The sequence below is a fragment of the Hirundo rustica genome, chromosome 5 (assembly GCF_015227805.2).
Source record: "Hirundo rustica isolate bHirRus1 chromosome 5, bHirRus1.pri.v3, whole genome shotgun sequence".
Classification (NCBI taxonomy): Eukaryota; Metazoa; Chordata; class Aves; order Passeriformes; family Hirundinidae; genus Hirundo; species Hirundo rustica.
Genome location: NC_053454.1, coordinates 41,860,042 through 41,879,924, shown reverse-complemented (window position 1 = coordinate 41,879,924; position 19,883 = coordinate 41,860,042). Strand labels below are relative to the sequence as shown.

General features: G+C 37.7%; 1 protein-coding gene across 4 annotated transcripts in view; it reads right to left on the bottom strand.

The window, feature by feature from the left end:
- Positions 1 to 208: 208 nt before the first annotated feature.
- Positions 209 to 19,883, bottom strand: part of LOC120753503 (probable RNA-binding protein 46) — a 31,741-nt gene continuing 12,066 nt past the window's right edge. Inside the window, exons 1-6 of one of the 4 annotated variants that reach the window (XM_040065785.2) lie at positions 15,589 to 15,722; positions 13,240 to 13,401; positions 9,189 to 9,656; positions 7,248 to 8,030; positions 3,127 to 3,186; positions 209 to 1,735 (exon numbers count right to left, since the gene is read on the bottom strand). In XM_040065785.2, the coding sequence (XP_039921719.1) occupies positions 1,710 to 1,735; positions 3,127 to 3,186; positions 7,248 to 8,030; positions 9,189 to 9,656; positions 13,240 to 13,401; positions 15,589 to 15,619 (1,530 nt within the window). In that variant the 5' untranslated portion in view covers positions 15,620 to 15,722 and the 3' untranslated portion in view covers positions 209 to 1,709. Of the gene's footprint in view, positions 1,736 to 3,126; positions 3,187 to 6,143; positions 6,571 to 7,247; positions 8,031 to 9,188; positions 9,657 to 13,239; positions 13,402 to 15,588; positions 15,723 to 19,883 lie in introns of those variants that run through there. The other 3 variants (XM_040065786.1, XM_040065784.2, XM_040065787.2) reach the window with 3 other exon arrangements.

Genomic DNA, 19,883 nt, shown 5'->3' with positions numbered 1-19,883 from the left:
AGCTAATCAAGTAACTTGCTTTTCAAGAATTACTACTTTTCTTTTTTCCAGTCTTCACTCAGCCACTTAATTACCCTTCCTTTTGTTCAGCAAAGCACTGGAGCCTCTATCCAAAGCTTGTTATTACAGAAAGCGAAGTGAATCCTCCCAAGTAAGTTAGTGAAGGTACTATGTCTAAAATAATAATTTATTTTTCTTTTACACAGACCAAATATGAACAGCATAAATTTAATATAAATGTTAATTCGTGTACAGAAGTCAAACACATTATTTTAACATTAGAATTTGCAACATGTAGAAGAATTATTATGTAGCTAATATCAAATAAAATGAAACTGCTATAACTGCACCTAAATTAACAGCAAAAAGGAGAATTTAATATGGTGATGAAGTACACTGAACCAAAATACATATTGGACCACAACAGTTGATTGTTTTTAAGAAAAATTATTCAACTTGTAATCTTTCCATTGCATTGTTTTCTGTCTACATAATATTCCTTTCTGACAAACCATTTTCAGATACAACAGCTTACAAACAATACTTGCATAGGTGAGGCACTTAGATATTTTAACCACCTGGCCCATTCCTTGTCAGTGAACTGAAACTATGTATAAAATTCTATAAATAAGAATGGTCTACAGTGTTAGTTTCAGATTGTTAAAAAGGTTAAAAAAAAGGCTGTTATTCTTTTGTCATTCAATAAATAAAGCACTTGACTGAGAAATGCAAAATAGTCACAATAAAAATAAAGATGGGTCATTCAAAATGAATTACATATATCTCATTTTAAAAATCAAAAGCTGTTTTCAGTTTAATGCTAAACAATGTTTTTTAAGAAGAACATGGTCTGATTATAGGGAGCAAGCTGCTGTTCCACAGGCAAGCACAGGTGCTGGTTTCAAGGGAGAGCCCGGATAAAAGTAAGGCCACTATGCATATGAAAGCACACGTGTGTCCCAACAGAGAGGTGCTAACAACAGGAACTACAACCTACTGAGCTGTACATAAAAATACATGTAATCTCTATCTGTCAAGATTTTTCTTTTTTGCCTGTTTTTGTCTCCAAGAATTAACTAAGTTATTGAACCTCAGTGTTATAACTACAGCAATGTAGCCTGATGGTATATTGATGAAAGTCCTTCAAAATACCAGTTTTCCATTGATGTACTGCTATATCAGAAGCAAAGATTTTATTGGACATGTTCTTCCTATAAAATTTTGCATCAAGTTAATGGAAGCAAACTTGAGGATGATACTTAAGTTTCGTATTATGCATGTCTATATATGAAAAGGCAAGGATGCCAGAATGGTGTTTATTGTTTTTTTGGTCATTTTTTTAAACATTTGTTTAAAATTACATAAAATAGAAGCTGTAAAAATTCTGTGTGAAAATAAAAGAGTAGGAATTCTGGCAAATTATTTCAACACTAAATATAAATTACTGCTGTATAGACTATTATAGGAAATAAAAATCTTTTAAACAAATTATCTTTTAAACCCAAATTTAATCAAACTAACCAAAAAAATTTAACATTCAATTTCACTAATCTTTAAATTGAAATGCTTAATACACATGCTTCGAAGAATTATTCATCAATAAACATGGAATGTGAATTTCCAGTAATTATGTATCAGTGGGGTGTTCCTTTTCCTTTCATGACAAGATCCAAAGCAGTAAATTCCAAACTTCTCTTCTTTGGGGAAATTCAAACCAAGTAGGGTGTGCAGCTGGCTGCAGAAAGAGAAGGAGAGGGGGATGAAAAGAGACTGATTTCAACAAGCATACTGCATTATCCATTTCAAGATAGACTTAACTGTTAAGAACTTAAGATAATGGTATAATGAAAGCATTCACTGCTGTGTTTTTCCCTTTCCTCCGCAGCACTAACACTAACTCAAAATAATTAAGAAAGTGTTTAGCCAACTGCTAAAGGGGCTTTTTTTTCCTAAAAGATTTTTTTTCCTAGTTTTAAGACACCCCGTTCTTCTGTACTGAACACATTTTCTCATTCTATATATAAAATCACACACTTTAAACTGAATTTCATAATAATAACCATTTTTTTCAAAGAATGCAAAATATTAACACAGACAGCTTTCAAGTGCATATTAGATCATTGTTCCAAGCAGTATTAGCTAGATAAATCACACATATCCTAGCAGCAGTCATTCATATTGTATATTTAACTCTTTAGGCCAGAGTCTACACTCAACTAAGCACCAAGTTCTGCCTGATAGACACTACCTAAACAAAACCTAACTTCACTGTGATCATCAGTGGAGTAGAAAAAAAACCATGTTAATTATATCCTGTTTTGAAGGGACTGACCCTACAGAAGGCAGACAAGTTATTTCACAGATAAATATAGTCCAATATCATTGTATCTGTCTTACTTATTCTTTCCCAAGTTCTCTTACATAGGCTAAGAGCTACAAATTTGTGTTCCCTGTCCATTAGCAGCGGCCAAAAAATAACTGAATCTTTGGGAAATATTTTGTGTGCCTGAGATTAGAAGCTTCCAGCAGTAAAGTTAAGACAGTATGTATTTAATGTCATTTTCAAACTGCCTTGCAAGTTTTCAAAAACCATTCTCACACAATTCAAGAAAAAAAAAAAGACTGAGGCCTCAGAAGTGACAGATATATGCACGTAAATTCATCCACAACAGCATATTAAACAAAACAAAACAAAACAAAAAAAAAAAAAGAAAATCAATCAGGGGAGACAATAGTCTCTTTTACATTAAACTGACTAGCCAAAAAATAGTCCAAGTGCCCAGAGTAGTAAGAGCTCCCATTTCCATACATAAATTTAAACCAAAACTGGAAAGGCAAATAATTAAGAAATGACTGAAAAATGACTCATTTTAGGTGTAAAAACTGTAACCTTCCTTTGTGCTGCACAACCAACAAGAATATCAGACTGTGATCCATCAGCAGGTACAGGGCAATAGAGGTAGGGTCTCCTTCGGAAAAAAAAGCAACAGAGAACCTCCACAAGCCTTCTTAGAGCTGTGTCTGTGGGGAAAGCCCAACTTCTCTAACAAAAGTGCAAAAGTGCAGCTAACACAGTGTTTGAGAGGGCAAAAGGCTGCAGTGGACAATCCTGAGAGGCTTACTCACCTTTATTATCCCACCATGCTGCATTCAGGGACAGCAATGTTATATATGCTTGCTCAGGGGCTGTAAGAAAAACCATTATGTGTAACTCATCTAGTAAATATATTCAGACTTCTAAATTCATACTGTTAAAAAACTTATTATGCTACATTCAGAGCCTTTCTAAAGATCATTAAAAACCCCCAAACCATGAAATACTACTTATCATCTGTATTTTTTTCAAATATCTCACAATTAATACCTGTTGATTGTTCCAAGAGCAATATAATTAATTTTGATAAAGGAAACCAAGGCAGTGTTTAAGTAAAGAAAATTCCTAAAACAAAATGTGAAAACCACCTCACTTGACCTTTAGTTTTAATGTCCAAAATCTAGAACAGCAATCTGTGGATACATTTGTTCTGGGACACAGATGCTAAATACAGACTCTTGAACTAGGTTATAAAAGTTTTATTTGTGACTTGTAAATTGCTACTGCATGCAGTATTCAAGACGTTTAAACAAGTGAATTCACAGTGGTAAGATACAATGCCTGCTCCACCTATTTAAGTATCATTTACTATAAAACTTAATGAGGGGAACTGGAAAGAAACTATTACTTATGTGCTATAGTTAGTTATTAAAAGGCTTTCTCTTGAAGATTTAACAGTATATTTTTCTTATAAATGCTTTTAAAATATTCTCTTCTACCTAGAAAACTAATTTCATAAGTTGTGTCTCACAGACACGTAACATGAAATAGCATGTGTGAAATGCAAACACCCTATAGTGGAATATCCATTTAAAACCTGGCAGATTCCTGAAGCAGGAAACTTTACTGAAACGTCTCCCATTTCTCCCCATCACCCTTAAGCTAAACTCAGTAGGGAGAGAATTTCCCAGGACTCAGCCTTTGCTATAGAGAGTGTTATCTTAAGGACTAGAAATAGGTTCTGACATGTTCTGGTATTTCCTTAAACCAGTGGAATTCCACCAGTAGCAAGTGAAAACAAACCAACCAACCAAATAAAAAACAGTTTTCAAAAGAAGGCTCTGCTTTTCCAGACTTCAGATGTTTACTCTTACTAAAGAAAGGGAGCTGGGAGTTCTCCAACAATTCGGAGCACATCTATGCAATTTCACATTTTCCTCTGCCTGTACTTTGCAGACGTGGATGAGCCAGTTTGATTCCATAAGCTACAAGCCTACATTACGGATGCGAAGGACCTGAATGACAACAGCACCTCCTGTTTCGGGATTGACTCCGCACTAAGACTGCTTCTGGACCACAGGTGGAATACCAAGTGTGTGCTAATCACACAACTGCACAGTCTCAGCTGGAGCTGCCTCACATCTAGCCAGCCTCCAGCACATGTGAGAGTAGGGAGCCTCACATGTATTTCTAACTGGATGCCACCTGTAACAGCCAAGCACCATTTTGCAACTGACATTAAGGCATTGTGCAACTTCTGAAGGCACAGACTTATTTGTTCAGAAATGCAATTCAAATTAATGGTAGAGGTATTAATTCTTCTACAGGACATTCAGGTGTTTTCTGTTCCCTATTCCTCCACTCTTCCCCCTGACAAAATTCACCTTCTGAAATTTCAACATGTAGTTCTCCTCCCCTTCTCACAAATGGACCCCCAAACATGATTTTCACACATTTAGCTAAGCCTGAGCATTTTCACTCCCTTGATCTGGCAATTTATCTAGTAACATTATAATATAGCTTATTACTCTTTCCCTCACAGCATGCTTTTTCTGTGTTTTCTAAGAACTACCATTTTCAAAATATTCAGGTGACACCAAGTGGTTAGTTGCTGTACTGCTATCTGTTCAGGACTGCTGCGTACCAGTACTATATAAACTTGTGTAAAAAGCAAGTATTCTGTAATGTGTGAAAGTAAATACAGAAATACATACCACATAAAAAAAAAAAGCCAGGATGACTTGAGATTATTAATCAACGCAGCCCTTTCTCATTTACTTACCTTAGACTAATTATATGCTTTAAACAAAAAACAAAACAGCACAACTCAACCTGTACACTTCATCAAAAATTAAGTGGTCAAAAAAATTAGATTCCTGTAAAAGAAGTTACTTACCAGAAAGAATTAGTCCCTATGTCATCTTTATACACTTGTGTTTATAGGAAGTTCCTTCCAAGAAACACAGTCAGACTTTTCTCAAATCACTGCTAGTTATCAAAATAACCCCAAAGAGACAAAACCCCTAGACCCCAAAGAAAAACCACAACCCATACAGCAGCATCAGCATCATTCAACATATAAAACTACACAACACTTCCATGAGAAGGATTCTGTCACACCTAGCAACTCTCCTTTACCTGCAGATATTTCTTTCATCACGGAATATATATTAAACTGGAAGAGAAACAACTACTTTAGATTAGACACGGAAAAGAAATTGTACTTTTAGACTCCTTAGGGCTACGTTTCAGCATCACAGCAAGGCCAACATCAAAAAGTGGGGTTTTAATCAATATGAAAGATGTGTATCTTTCAAAAGTCAGCCTTGTATTTTTGCTTCAAATCAGGGCTCTGTATGCTCTCAGCAGGCCCAAATCCTCACAAACCAGAATGCACAGAGGCCATCAAAAGAAAAAAGAAAAAAAAAAAAAAAAAAAAAAAAAAAAAGGTTATTCAAAGATAAAAAGACAGCATTACTAGCACTAGGCCATTAGGTAGATAGCTGCCAAAAAAAAACCCTGGTATTTGGGAATCCCGCTAAATACCAGTTCACATTAACTGTGATTATATGGCACAATCAAATGCTAAAATAATTTAGAATACTATTAATTTAAATCCACTTTAAAACCTTTTCCCTGTAGCACTTGTAATTATAACTGAGGAGATAAAAATCTCAACACATACTTTGTTCATTCTTTTTTTCAGTCTGCATTCACGATTTGCCCACAACTGTGAATAATTACTCTTAATCTAATTTTAATTGCTCCTTTGATTTTTTCCCAGAGAAGTACGGGAGAGAAAATAGGTAACGAAAGAACCGAACTGGGCAGAGACATACGGTCAAGCATAAAACCTGCAACTGACTTTATTCTTCTTTTAAGGAGAGCCTTACACCACTCTTTTGAGTTTAGTACCATGTTATCTTTTGTGTTCAGGTCTACATGGGTTATAAAGGTGTGGCCCTAATTTTCCTAGCTCGAAAAATACGCAAATAGACACTCAACTAGTCAAATGCTGTGTGTACAAAACCAGACACAGATACTTAGCCATTTATTATTCAAAATCACTTTGGCCATCTGAAAGCATCACCTTCTGGAGGTGTAAAACAAGCACACCACTGCTGAAGTGGAGACAATGAATTTGTGCTTCAGAGGTTCTTCTTCCTCTAAGACCTTTTGGCCATGCCAAATCCAAACACAAGGAGAAGAAAGAATGCAAGCAAGAAGAAAAAGCTTGTTTACATTTTAGTGATGCACTGCAAAAAAAAAAAAAAAGCCATCATAGTCAAGCCTGAAATAAGTCTGCTGTGAACTCATCCAAAGGAGAAATCTCACCACAGCCTACATATGTCTCAAGAGACCTGCAGAACAAGTGCTAAGTAGTAGTACTAGGAAGAGAAGAATGGCAACACTGTTTTAACAGCGTACTGCAACCACTTCTCCAATTCACCAAAATTAGAACAAGTGAGGGAAAAAACCCAACCAAACAAAAAAATCCCAATGTCCTCCCCTCCCCAGATTTTATAATATAAATATTTGTAATACATAGTAGTTGCATTCTAATGTTAAAAAAAGCAACATATATAAATGAAATGCTAGAACAGACTTTCAAATAAATTTTCACCACCGTAGTCATCTCACAGATGACCTTAAACCTCATTTACTTATATGTCATCTAATTCTTCCTTATACACCATTCCAGTTGATAAATATAATGAAAAATGATCCTGGCATTGGACTGTTTAGATATTTACGATGTCTCCTCAGTGCTCTCATCTAATGGTCCAGACCCAACTGACTCAAGAACCAAGTCTTCTGTAGACTACTTTATAGAAAATACACATATGCACCAAGACATGTGTACCAAGAACAATTTAAAAGTAACTTCTCTAGCTTCACTTCCTCATATATAATCAAAAATGTTTATGCTTACCTAGATGTAGAAGTGTGAACTGTGCTGCCAATTCCTTTGCATCTTCTACTGTTGTACAGAGTTTTTCTGGCATGAAGTAACTCTGGGAATCATCTGCAATACTAGAAATAAGCACCTTGTACACCAAGAGTATTTTCCCATCCTGACTTGTGGTTGAATACAAGCAGTATTCTGGTGGTGCCCAGCTATTTTTATGGCAAAAATAATCCAGATGCATTACTGCAGAACTGAAGTGACTCAGCTTTAAAGAATACATGCTAATTGGAGTAAGCTTTATTCCTGGAAAAATGGGGTATGTACTTCTTTCAACTTCAGGGGGGCCTGGACTGTGCTGACCATTAAGACGAATTGAAAGACTTGCTGGCTTCCCCAAGGATTTTTGAGTACTATCTTCTTTGTTAGGAAACCCCAACAGATTTTCAGAACTTGGACTTATCTGACCATTAAAATGTTGCTTCCAAGAACTTTCTTTGTTAACTGGCTTGGCCAGTGTTACCTCAATACTGGCTCCATCAATGCACTTTCCATTCATTACGGACATAGCAGCAACTGCATCTTCACGGTGGAAAAAATGAACAAAAGCATAGTCCCTCAACTTCTTTACACGTTCAACTACTCCTGGTTTAAACTTGTTGAATTCAGCTTTAATTTTGTCCTCTGTAGTAGATATCATTAAATTTCTCACATACAATACTTTAACTCTCTGCATAGTTTCTTCATCAACCACTTTCTCGGGATCTGCCCAGTCTACTTGAATAGTATGACCCCAGGGCTGGAACGTTCCTACAGCAAAGAAGCATTATATAAATAAGAAACATGCAATGGAAAGTAGACTCATTCTTACCACCTATCTCTACAAAAAGCAAACACGATGCATACCACAAGAAACTGGGTTTTGTTGCCTACACCTGCTTAAGTTACTTGAAATTGTTAAAGTAAATGAGACTACAAAAAAATTATGCGTTCTGTTACCTTTGGGTTCATGAAACACCATAAGGTGTCAAAACAAAGACTTTGTGACAGGCACATACACACACACATACAAAAGGAGACCAAAGTAATGTACTTAACTAAAGACAGCCTCTTCAATAATATTACCACTTGAAAAAGCATGGGCAACACCTGGAAATAGTAATCTAAATGTGTATCTCTAGCACAACCCTTACTCTTGTGTTGCAGCAGACGCCAGAACCCAAACTAAAAGAAACAACAAAATCCAACCTGCTTTGTTACTCATGTCAACACATCATTTTGCATATCATGAAGGTTTATTTTCTATTCAGTGATCCAACCACTTTGCACATACATATATGTAAAATATACCAATTATTTGTTAAATATATTACATATTATATTGAAATTTATTTATTATATATTTGATATTTTGCATTTTGTATATACTTTTGCATATTTATTTTCTTTATCTTTCTTTCAAAATTATTTTCTAGTAAAATATTAAAGACCTACTTTTTGATATTTTTTAAATATGAAACATTCACATATTTCATAGTGATGAACATAACATCACCCAGGACAACCCACAGAAAATATGGGGCACATTCAAGGCATTATCCTTTCTAACCTCACTTTTAGGAAAATTTGAGTGTAGAGCCTTATACATGTAAATGAAAACTGAATGTGTGCCCATGCAAATACCTATTGGTGTAAATAGCTAAATTACATAAAACTGCTGTCTATTTTTTAATTCTCAGAACTACTTTAATTGCAGCTTCTTAAAAAAATAAGTTGAAAAGACCCCACAACAACAGAACATAAAAAAATAAAATCATCCTTAGCCAAAAGACAACGCTACAGTTTTGTTTTGTAACTCTCAAAACACCTTAAAGAAGGAAAAACGGGGATGATCCACCATCTCATCCACCCACAACCTGGAAATAGATACTCCCCATAAAAACTCAAGTAATTACAGAAGAGTTTTACCTGGGATTAGTCGTCTTCTAGCCATTGCAGCTGCTCTGTGAGATTCATATTCTACAAAGGCAAAGCCACGATTCTTAGTTTTGTCAGTGGCATTCGGATAGACAATGACATCCACCACTCCTTCTGTAACTTTTTTCATTTCATTCAGTATTTCTTCTTTCTTCTTATCTTTAGGAATTGCTCCAATAAACAGTCTGCAGTTGTCCAAGCTTACGCAGACACCAATAAACTTCCCTGGACGAATTTCATAATTATTAAGAATCTTGATGGCCAGCTGGGCTTCCTCTTTAGTGGTGTACATCACAAAAGCATAGCCTCGGTTCTCACCACTGAATTCCATCATCAGTCTGAGCTCATAGATCTTCCCAGCTCTCTCAAAAACGGGAACTAATTCATCTTCATACATATCACGAGGAATCTTACCCACAAAAACTTCACATCCACGAGGTGGTGGAGGACCTTCCCAACCTTAAAATAAATTATCCAACAGCAATCTTAGTACAAAGGCACATTTCCCTCACACCTAGTTCAAATGTGGGAATTATTTATTTTTTGTCTCAACTGACAACTAGCACATTCTCTTCTATTCCATCTTATTTCTTTTATGTTGAAAGAAAAAAAAAAAAAAGCCAGAAACCCACAGTTTGCATTTCTTTCAATTCCACCTTCTGGGCTTTTTTTTCCAATGGAATCTGTATGACAACACACTGAACCTGTTTATCAAAAACACTGACAGGTTTACCAAGACCCTCTATCTCAATCATTTTATGCTCCTTACAATTTTATTTCAGTTATTAATAAAACCGATATACCTAAGAAAGATACCTAGGTAAGAACTTCAGTTTTATTTTCTACTACAAGGCTTTAAAGTTACAAAATGTTTCTCTGCACTTCTTGGCAGTGCAGTGCTTTTTTTTCTTCCTTGACATCATTCAAAAAGTCTAAACATTTTGCTTCCACCTTCATTCATCTAATAATATAGGACTCCCTAAGGAAAGTAGGATACAGAGCAAAACTTTCTGCAACAACCAAAAAGATGCAACATTTTTACTCTAAAAACAGCCCACAGTTTTTTCACAGGCAGCAGTGGATGGTAGGACAAAAAGAAGGAAAAAAAAAAAAAAAATCCACAGAACAGGTCAGTCTTTGGTTGACATCTGAAAGCTGCAGAACATCTGTGCTCCTCTCCTTAAGGACTTTAAACATTCTTTTATATCTCTGCCATATATACTGCAAGACATACTCAACAGATAATGTAAAGCTGTATTTATGCATTTAATATTATGGAGCTATGGTCTTCAAATATGGCACTCCATTTTCCCAAAATAATAAAAAAGTAATTTAAAAAATGTTTGTTTGGCTTTGTTTCTTTTTTTTAAATTAGACAACTTAGGTAGAATGTTCAAACGCAGACACTCAAATCATAACTAAAAGCTTTTTCTTAAGTTTTTGACAAGAAAGGTTTTCTACAGGAGAAAAAGCCGGGAGAACAAAGATGGTAGAAAAAAACTTACACAAAACTTAGTAAGTACTAGTATGAAATGACAAAGCATAACAAGGCAAGGCGAAAAAATAACTACTCTCAACAAGTTAAGACAAAAAGATAATTAAATAATGTACTTTGATTTGAAGTTCAGAATAAATAATATTTAGATGATTTTGTAATTAGCACTTTTTCTTTAAGGTATTGTCAGAGAACTTGTAATTTACTTGTAAAAAAAATTAACAGAATTGAGAGATTTTTGCCTTGTCACAGAATCATTTTTCATCTATAAACTGTACACTAACTGTACAGAAAGAACTACATGGCACACAGGGAAGCTACCAAGGCATCAGAACTGACATGCATTTGGAGCCACACTGCCATGACTTAACTAGGAAAAAGCTTGGCTCTGTTCCATACAGCATTCCACATTTTTATCATTTTCATCTTTATAAACATCTCTGAGCACTTCAGCTGAGGTCTGACTGGACATGGCAGTTAACACCATTTGCAGGCTGGTACTGCCATCACTCACATCGTGCCAGGGCCTTCCCACATAGAAACAATAAACCAACCATTTAGGAGCTCTGAAGACAAAGGCAACTGCACACCTCAACCGAGAAAAGATTGTGCAGGAGTCCTGAAATTAAATTATCAGCTTTATTTATTTATTAACTAGACAAACTTTCACCATCCTTCTCAGCCCGGTAACTGATCGAAGTGATTCTCAGTAAGTAAAAGCCACTGGCCACACAAAACCCCCACTTCTAATTTTAAAGCTGAATAGTAACTCAGCAGTACAACACATTACTGCCAACTGGAATTAGCCTCCAACTTCTGACTTAAAGAAAACCAGTTTGTGCCACACTTGCCAATGTGGGACATGTACTTAGAAGAGCAAACATGGAAAGTTAGTCAAAATCATTCCATAAGTAGCTGACCAGAGAGTTTCCTTGACTGGATACTTGATACACTGCTGGACAATAAAAAAAATGGGACTCCTATTTTTGCAGTTCAGTCAACATTAGTCATAATCCTCCTACTGGTACTGTCCATGCCATCTTAAACTTCCATGTAATTCTAATGACTCACATCCCTAGGGATACCATTGGGTCCACTCCTTAGATGGCTGCAGACATAAAACTGAAAATTCTCTTTCATCTTTTTTCTTTAAACACTGTACATTTTTCATAAACGGCATACACTAAACAAGAACTATGCCAGGTAAAAAAATCTATAATTTTTAGGGCAATTTTCAGCCACATCTGCTGAGAACAGAGCTGACAGTGAGAACTGACAGCAACACAAGTTTATAGAAATCACATCTTAAGCAAAATTCACAGTGAAGCCCTTCATTTAAAAAGATACTGTAACTTCCTACAAGCCACCTCAAACATTTAAGTCTCACCTGGCCTAGAGCCATTTATAGTAACTTAGGGTAATTTCCAACCCTAAAAAAAAAAAAGTATTTTCAATGTCCTACGAAAATACATGGAGATTTGAAGGAAGGATATATATACCTAATGTCAGTAACAGGTTGATAGAACAGATACCTTGTCAAACCTACCTAATTTCAGAAAATGTTAGTAAAACTAGCTTTGCTAAACAAACACACTTAATACCATCTAAGGTTCTAATTAAAAGGATTATGCAAAAGATGTATAATAATTTAAGAACAGGCTGAAGTTAGTGATGCCCTGCAGTTATTTTTCCGCGGCCATTTTAAAAATAGTTTCACAGGGTTTCCTTTTGCTATTTTGCATAGGCTTAATAAAAGTACAGACAAAATTTAAGAAAAACTTCCAGAGAAAAAATTTTGATGCAGCTCTAACTTAAACAACATATAGCAATGAGTAAATAACGTTCATGCTTATGAGCATAACTTATAAAGGCACAGGATCACAGGCCACAAGTGAGAATGAACTGAAAGAGCAGTAAAAGAATTTGCCTTTTTCCTGCTTGTCTAAGTGCATAATCTGATCTAGAAAGAAGAGTTCTTGTATTCTGTGTCATACAACTAGGCTTAGTAGCAAAATTCTTGTACACTGCTGATATCAACAAGACTGGAAAAATTATTCAAAATAAAAGAAATATTTTATAGTCGTCTCTGAAAACAAAATGAGTTAATCTTCACTGGTGCTTCTGCAGAGAACAAAAGTTGGTAAAAAAAAAAGCTTTGGCCAGTGTAAGTGGTAAGGAGTAGGAGAAGACACTAGCTAGGTTATGCCCCTACCACCAACTTGTTTTTCCCTTCTTTGTCCCTAAATGTTTTTAAGGGTGTTCTCAGTCATATTGAAAGCACTTGGCTTTGTGAGCTCCACATTTATTCTGCTACCTGTCAATTTTAGCTGGTTTTTAAGGTATGACTTTTTAAGTCCACCAAAAGCAAATGCTCAACAGAGTCTAGCTCAAGAGATCTTAAATTGCTGGAAACTGTAAAACACATCAGGATCCTCCCCATATGTGTTGTGTTTCCTTAGGCTTTCTACCACTGGTCACTGTCAGGATACACAACATGAGGCTACACCAACTTTCAGTCTCAAAAGAAATCTCTAAAGAAATGCTTACCTGGTGGAGGACCCCCAAATTTTCTTTGCCCATTCTGTTGAACCATGCTGTATCCAGTCTTCTCCATTAGGGCAAGTAAGGCAGCCCCATTCTGAGCACCCCTTCGGATTTTGCCACATCCATTAGCCGCAGCTTTATTCTCCTCGTGCATATCTGCAACAGCTTCAACAGAATATCGTAAATACTCATTCAGCAAATTCTACATTGTTACATGCCTACAGAAGCGACCAAAATACATAAAAACCACTCAGGCTGTACTTGCCTACTTACTGCAACTTTGTTTAGCATGCAGCTTCAATCCTACATCCAACCACTATCACCTATGTACTTGCTTTCAGACCATTGCTCTGTAGCTGGCATAATCTGGAACTTTACCCAGCAACTACATAATCTATATTCAAACTCTCCTAAATGCTATCACAGCTATCACAACCTAAGTAGCACAACTATTTTTAAGAATGCTGCCCTTCAAGCAGAAGAATGAATTCTTTCATAAACCATGTCATCACAGCTGTGTAAGGGACCAATAAGCTACTTGAGGTGACAAGTTCCATTATCTTATCACTACATTTATAAAAATACTAATTATTTCAAAACTGTATTCAATACTGGAGGAACACCTTGAGTCCATGCCCAGTTAAAGAACTCAAAGAATGCATGAACATAATTTAATTAATACCAATATAAAATAAAATTAGGCAGAACTGTCTGGCAAAACTAAGGGTTTGGAATAATCCCACCTCTGGGATCCCTATTTTCATGGCTTTATCCATTTTCACAATTTCAAAAACTGAACCTTATCAATAGGTTGCTGCTGCCTTATCTCCTATTTCTCTGGCACGCCAAGATCTCACCCAACAGCTTTAGGTTTCTGTCACTCAGGTGATGGAAAACAATCACATCACTTGGCAATTACCAATTTTACTAGCCAAGCCACTGAAAAAACCCTCAAGTCAGATGTTACTTTCACTGCCTCTTTTCCTTCTCCAATTCATTTTTTTTCCAGTATTTTCTGCCCAAAGGTCTGCTTAGGCAAGCAATCTTTTTCATCACTTCAATCCTTTGTCCAAATGCCATTTCCAAGTGCTATGCCGCTTCTCGAGAAATGCTGCCCAAAAAGTCACCACCAGGAAAATAAAGGTACCACTGTTTGTTCTTCAGTGCCCCTTATACCTTCAGCTTTCTTCGTCTTCGGGCTTAGGATCCAAAAAACAATGTCCTGACACACCAGCAGTTTAATTTTCATACGAAAAACATTTAGAAATGGCTAGAAGCTCACACAAACGTTCCTTGACTACCCACTATTATTTGCTGAACAAAACTAGTTTTTAAATATATTAGACAATTTTATGGAGTGATGAAGTGCCTGCTCCCCTAATATGTTTATGGATGTTATGCAATGATATTACTATCCAGAGATGGGGCTGCAGCTTATTCCTCCACTCCTGCCCCAGCTTTGTCATTTCAAATGTACTTTGAATCAATGTAATTACTATTTCTAAGTGCATTTTTTTCACGACAGCCTTCACATGACATTCTAACAGACTCCACAAATCCTTTAATTAGAATAGTATTAACAGCATTTTTTTCCCACTGTAGGGAAAAAAGACTTGGTGGGGATTTTTTTTTTTTTTTTTTTTTTCATCAAGCCAGTATTCATTTTGGGACAGTAATCCACGCAAGCAACCACTCTCAAGAAGTTTAAATTACATCTATCACAGTGCAGTAAAAAAGCCAACTTTTTAACAAACTCCTGGCTTCATTAAAAGGAGATTCCAGACAAGCACCAGGGCAGAGCACAAAAAAATTATCCCCGACAGGTACGAGCAGAAATAGCATGGCTCCCACCTGCTAGAAATGGTGTCCCATCTCCCTCCAGCAGTGAACTACACTTACTGTGTTTCACAGCCTACAAGATGTACAGAAATTCCCTAATTAGGGAACATTTTGGCAGCTTCAGGCCTAACAAGGCATGGAGATGTCAACGAAGGTAGAGCGAGGGAGAGGCAAACTGATTTTCGCTTTGTCTCGGTGAGTTCAAACCCCGGGCCAGAACGTCGTTAGCCCTAAGGGCAGCAAGCGGGCACCACACGGGCACCGCGGGAGCTCCAAGAGGCCCACGCAGGACGCACGCCAACCTGGGGCACGCCCCGGGCACAAAGGCCGCAGGCGCGAGGAGGCACGACTGCATGTGGGACAGTAAAGGGAAGAGAATAAACTCAACACCCCCGGAATCTCCCCGCGCTACTCCCGCCGATTCACACATCAAGGCCCCTTTCTCCACACCGCTTCATCCCTCATCGCGCTGCCTCCGCCTTTCCCCATGGCACGGAAAGGACCCGAACCCACCACTATCCAAAGGCAGACGAGGCCACGGCATGACTCCCCGCTGTCCCGTCGGGAGCCGAACGCCGCCCAGCTACCGGCGCCGTCCGCGCCTCAAGCGCCCGGCCCCGCGGCTGCAGCTTTCCCTCGCTCTCAACGCACCCGGCCAATCAGCGGGCGCGGAGGGCGGGCACGGACACAATTGACAGGCCGCGCCAGCCAATCGCAGCGGGGGAAACGTGCCCGGCACGCGAGCGCTCTTTAAAGCGGGCGACGGTTGAGTGGTGGGGACGTGTCCGGCGCGCGCGCGCCGCGGCCGCCGCTGGAGCCGTTGGGACGGCGCGCGCTGCTCCCGCCCTCAGGGCGGGCACGCGGCGCCGCCTCAGCTCCCCGCCGTTCCATTCCCGCCCCATCCCGAGCTGGCCCTCACGGCTCTCAGAACTTGGCTGGTGCATTTTTTGCGTCCTTCGGCTTTTATCTGCTCCGAAATGGCATATTTGGGCTTTTAGGATGTGCTCTGGCATGCACTCGTCCTTTAGGGAGTGTTTAGTCCCTTGTTCAGGTCTGTGTTGGCCAGTGTTACCAAAGTGAAATATCACTGAAATAAATGAGGTCGGAAGAGACCTCTGAAAAAGTCAGATCCAGCCTACAACCCAACACCGTCATGTCCACTAGACCATGGCACTAAGTGGTGCCTCCAGTCTTACACAGGGATGGTGACTTGACCGCCTCCACGGGCAGTCTGTTCCAATATTTAAGTGACCCCTTCTGTGAAGGAGTCGTTCCTAATGTCCAACGGAAACCTCCCCTGGGTGCAGCTCAAGGATACATCCTGTTGCTCGTTGACTGGGAGAAGATGTGTCTGGTTTCGATCCCTGTTGGCTCAGTTAATATTTGAGTCTCTTAGAAATGAACCCCAGGAGCCTCGCAACAACTGCAGCCGCTTGCCAAGCCATTTGAGTTGGAGGCCCTGCGGTTCTGGCACTACTCCTGAACTCCCATCACAACTCCTTAGGGCTCACATAGCAAGGCACACATCAAATGTACAAGGGTTAATAGCCAGTGTGGGATTAGCTTGCTAGTTCTTCAAGTTGTTATGATAATGTTGAGGCCTGTTTCCCCCATCTAGCAAATTAAAGTCTTTCAAAACCAGTATATTTTCACCAAGAACTTATTCCCCTCCCCTTTCCTAAGGTTTACATGCTCAACTGCACTTGAGGCAGAGAATCCCTGCAATTTTACCTTCAGGACATGCAAATTCATCTTTATTAGTAATATGTTCCAGAGCTTTTAGCAATCTCATTTTAAATCTGTACTGCCACAGAATTGCCACATCGTCATATTAGACATTCAGTCATTTGAGTTTGCTTATTTTTCAAAGAAAATGCATGTCGTGTTTTATTAATAATGGCATGTTACATTCATCGTGTAATTTACAGATAGTAAGTCTCAATTTTAAAGTTCTGAATGGCCAACATACCAAAGCTATTGCCTTCAAGATTAAATTTCACCACCTTTTCATTTCAGGTGCCCGTTTGGTTACTTTTTTTCCATCACATCTGAATCAGCCACAAAGCCTCTCTTAGGAATCAGTTTGCGGTATATTAAGTCAAGTAAGGTTTGTGGCATTTTGACTGCAGCTGTGTGTCCATGTTGCATTAGAGACTGCTCTCTTCCTGGCCAAAAACTCCATGTGCCTCAGTTGTTATTGGTGGTGGGAAATACTCCAGGGATGCAGGCAATCTCTTTTAGATGAAAAAACAAACAAACAAACAAACAAAAACAAAAAACAAAACACTCAAACCCACAATTCCTTAGCATTTCCTTTGTATTTCATGTAAGTGACACCTTACTGGATAGGTTGCCATGTACAGCCATTTCTGGAGTACAGCAGAAGTTCTCAAGGGAAACATACAAATTTGCAATCAGGTTTTTCACTTTGTGGCATGAATTAAAGAGAATACAAAAATAACAAAAAAGTAATCAATGTTTATAATCTCTTATTAAACGTCAAAGGTGAACATAGGGGCTAAACAACCCTACCTTTCTAAAAGAAACTAATGATCCTTTTCTTTATTTGTTCTCCATGTGTTAATTGGGTATCAGAGTTCTCAGTGCACCCCTGCCCACAGGTGCAAGCTGCTTCTCTTTGACGATCTGAGTGTTCATTATAATTAGGTTTTACTAAGAACAACTGTTTATAACCTGTATTTTTCCTTGGATTTTGCTGTGACTCATACTAAAATCTGAGCTGAATATTTGGATTCTTTTTCCTAGTAAGACATGATTTACAGGGGCATGTAATATCTTTTATCTTAATAAATTAAGAACTGTATCAGATAACTTCAGGTCTTCAGAAGAGATCTTACACACCTGAAAGTGTTTACACTCTGAAAGTTTTTTTCACTTGTTTTTCATGAACTTTTATGAAAGAATGGGAAAAAGAACCTGGCCCAAAACATGTTTTGGTATTTATCACAACATTTATTTCTTTATTGCTCTATTGAATCAGTACCTTAGTTAACATAGCTGTTTAACTTTTGAACCTGATAAACAGAAACTTATTTCAGGATTATTTTACAAGAATTACAGCATAATTTACTAAAAAGCATTTGGCACCAGTTCTGGTTAGAAAATTACCTTAAATTGCAAATAATATACTCTTTGCCCCAAAGCTTTATAGGGCTCGTATTAACACTGAGTTAGTTTCCTCACTAATGTCTAGTTGAAACTCTCATGAATCTGATGGATGAGGAATGAGGACAGACTCTTGCCAAGTTTATCACATAGATTCCTTTGGCTAGATTTGAAAATGTGAAAGAGGTCTTTTTCTAACACATTTTATTTTATAGCACTGCACCAGACAGTGCTTTCCCTTCTAAGTTATTTTAGGTAGCTGTAACACAGAAGCCCTTGATATTTAACTTCTGTTTTATTGGAATGCTGGCAAGTCCCACCATATATATTCCTGGAGTGGGCTATTACTGCAGTTGTAATATATTTTTAATATACTTTAATAGAAGCATTAGTTTTTTGTAGGGTTTTTTTTTTTTGTTTGGGTTTTTTTTTGGGGGGGGGGGGTTGTTTTGTTTTGTTTTGTTGTTTTGTTGGGTTTGGTTTTTTTTTTCTGTGTAAATTTTACTATGGCCTGCAGCAGTAAAAGAGGGTATGTAGTATTTCTCTGCATTCTAACAGGTTTGATATCTAGGTAGTAGAAACACTTTAAAAGGAAGCAGACATCCTTTGAAGTTTAGACAAAGTTCTCTCTAGAAAACCTGGACATAATATGATTGTAAATCTAATTATAGTAAGCTGTCTGGAAAGACTTCATTTCAGTCAATCAGTTCATTTTGTTTTGGGTTTCACTTTATCAAGCACTGCAATGCTTGTTTATTAGGATCCTCCTAACAATGCATCCTAGGATCTTTTTTCTTGAAAAGCACCGTTTGTTCTCGTTCAGTTTTCTGCCTTAAAAAGTTGGAATCTTTTTTAATTATAAAATGACAACATCTAATGTTGCTGAAATGAGCACTTGGGGCAACAGAATATTAATTATAGAAAAAACGTAATTCAGAGTTCCTTTTTTGGTAAACCACTTTGAGACACATGCCACGTGATTTTAACACGCAGTGTTAAAAGATATGCAATGAAAATGAAAAAATGGATCCTGGAGCTAGTTCTTTCTTCACATCAATGAGTACAAATGTCATCAATTGCACTGATGTAAATTGAATTAAATCAACTTTAAGTCAATATTGCTGAGTGTGGAGTGATGTAAAATATGCATTAACAATTTATATAAAATGTCTTTTCTTGTTTTTCCTCTCATTACATCCAGAACTATTGCTTTCTGCTCTTTCTAAAAACATGGGCCCTTCATGACAAAACCATGCCTTTAATCACTTAGCAAAACGGCAGTTTTCTGGCAATATAGCTAAGCCTGAGAGGGAAGGAGCAGAAGAGAACTTCTGAAAAAGTAGCACCAGAAAGCATTGGTGGAAGAAGTGGTGAATGTCAGGAGAGAGAAAGTGAGGAAAGGACAGGAAGGAGGGAAGGGCCAAGGAGATACAGAGAATCCTGTCCTACACCACTGCAATCTTTCCATGTTCCACCATCACAGAATGCTTTCCAGTCTGCTTTTTAGGCAGATGTTTCAACAGCATTCTGAAACAGAGATATATCCTCTTCACCTCAGTGGAGGAAGAACTGAAGAGGATTGGCAAGAAAATGGCTACTGCTGCAACAAGTTTGAAACCAGAGTTTTCTTCACATATGAATGTGAAGCACAAAGAAGGAAGCTGGCTTCCTTCCTCACACCA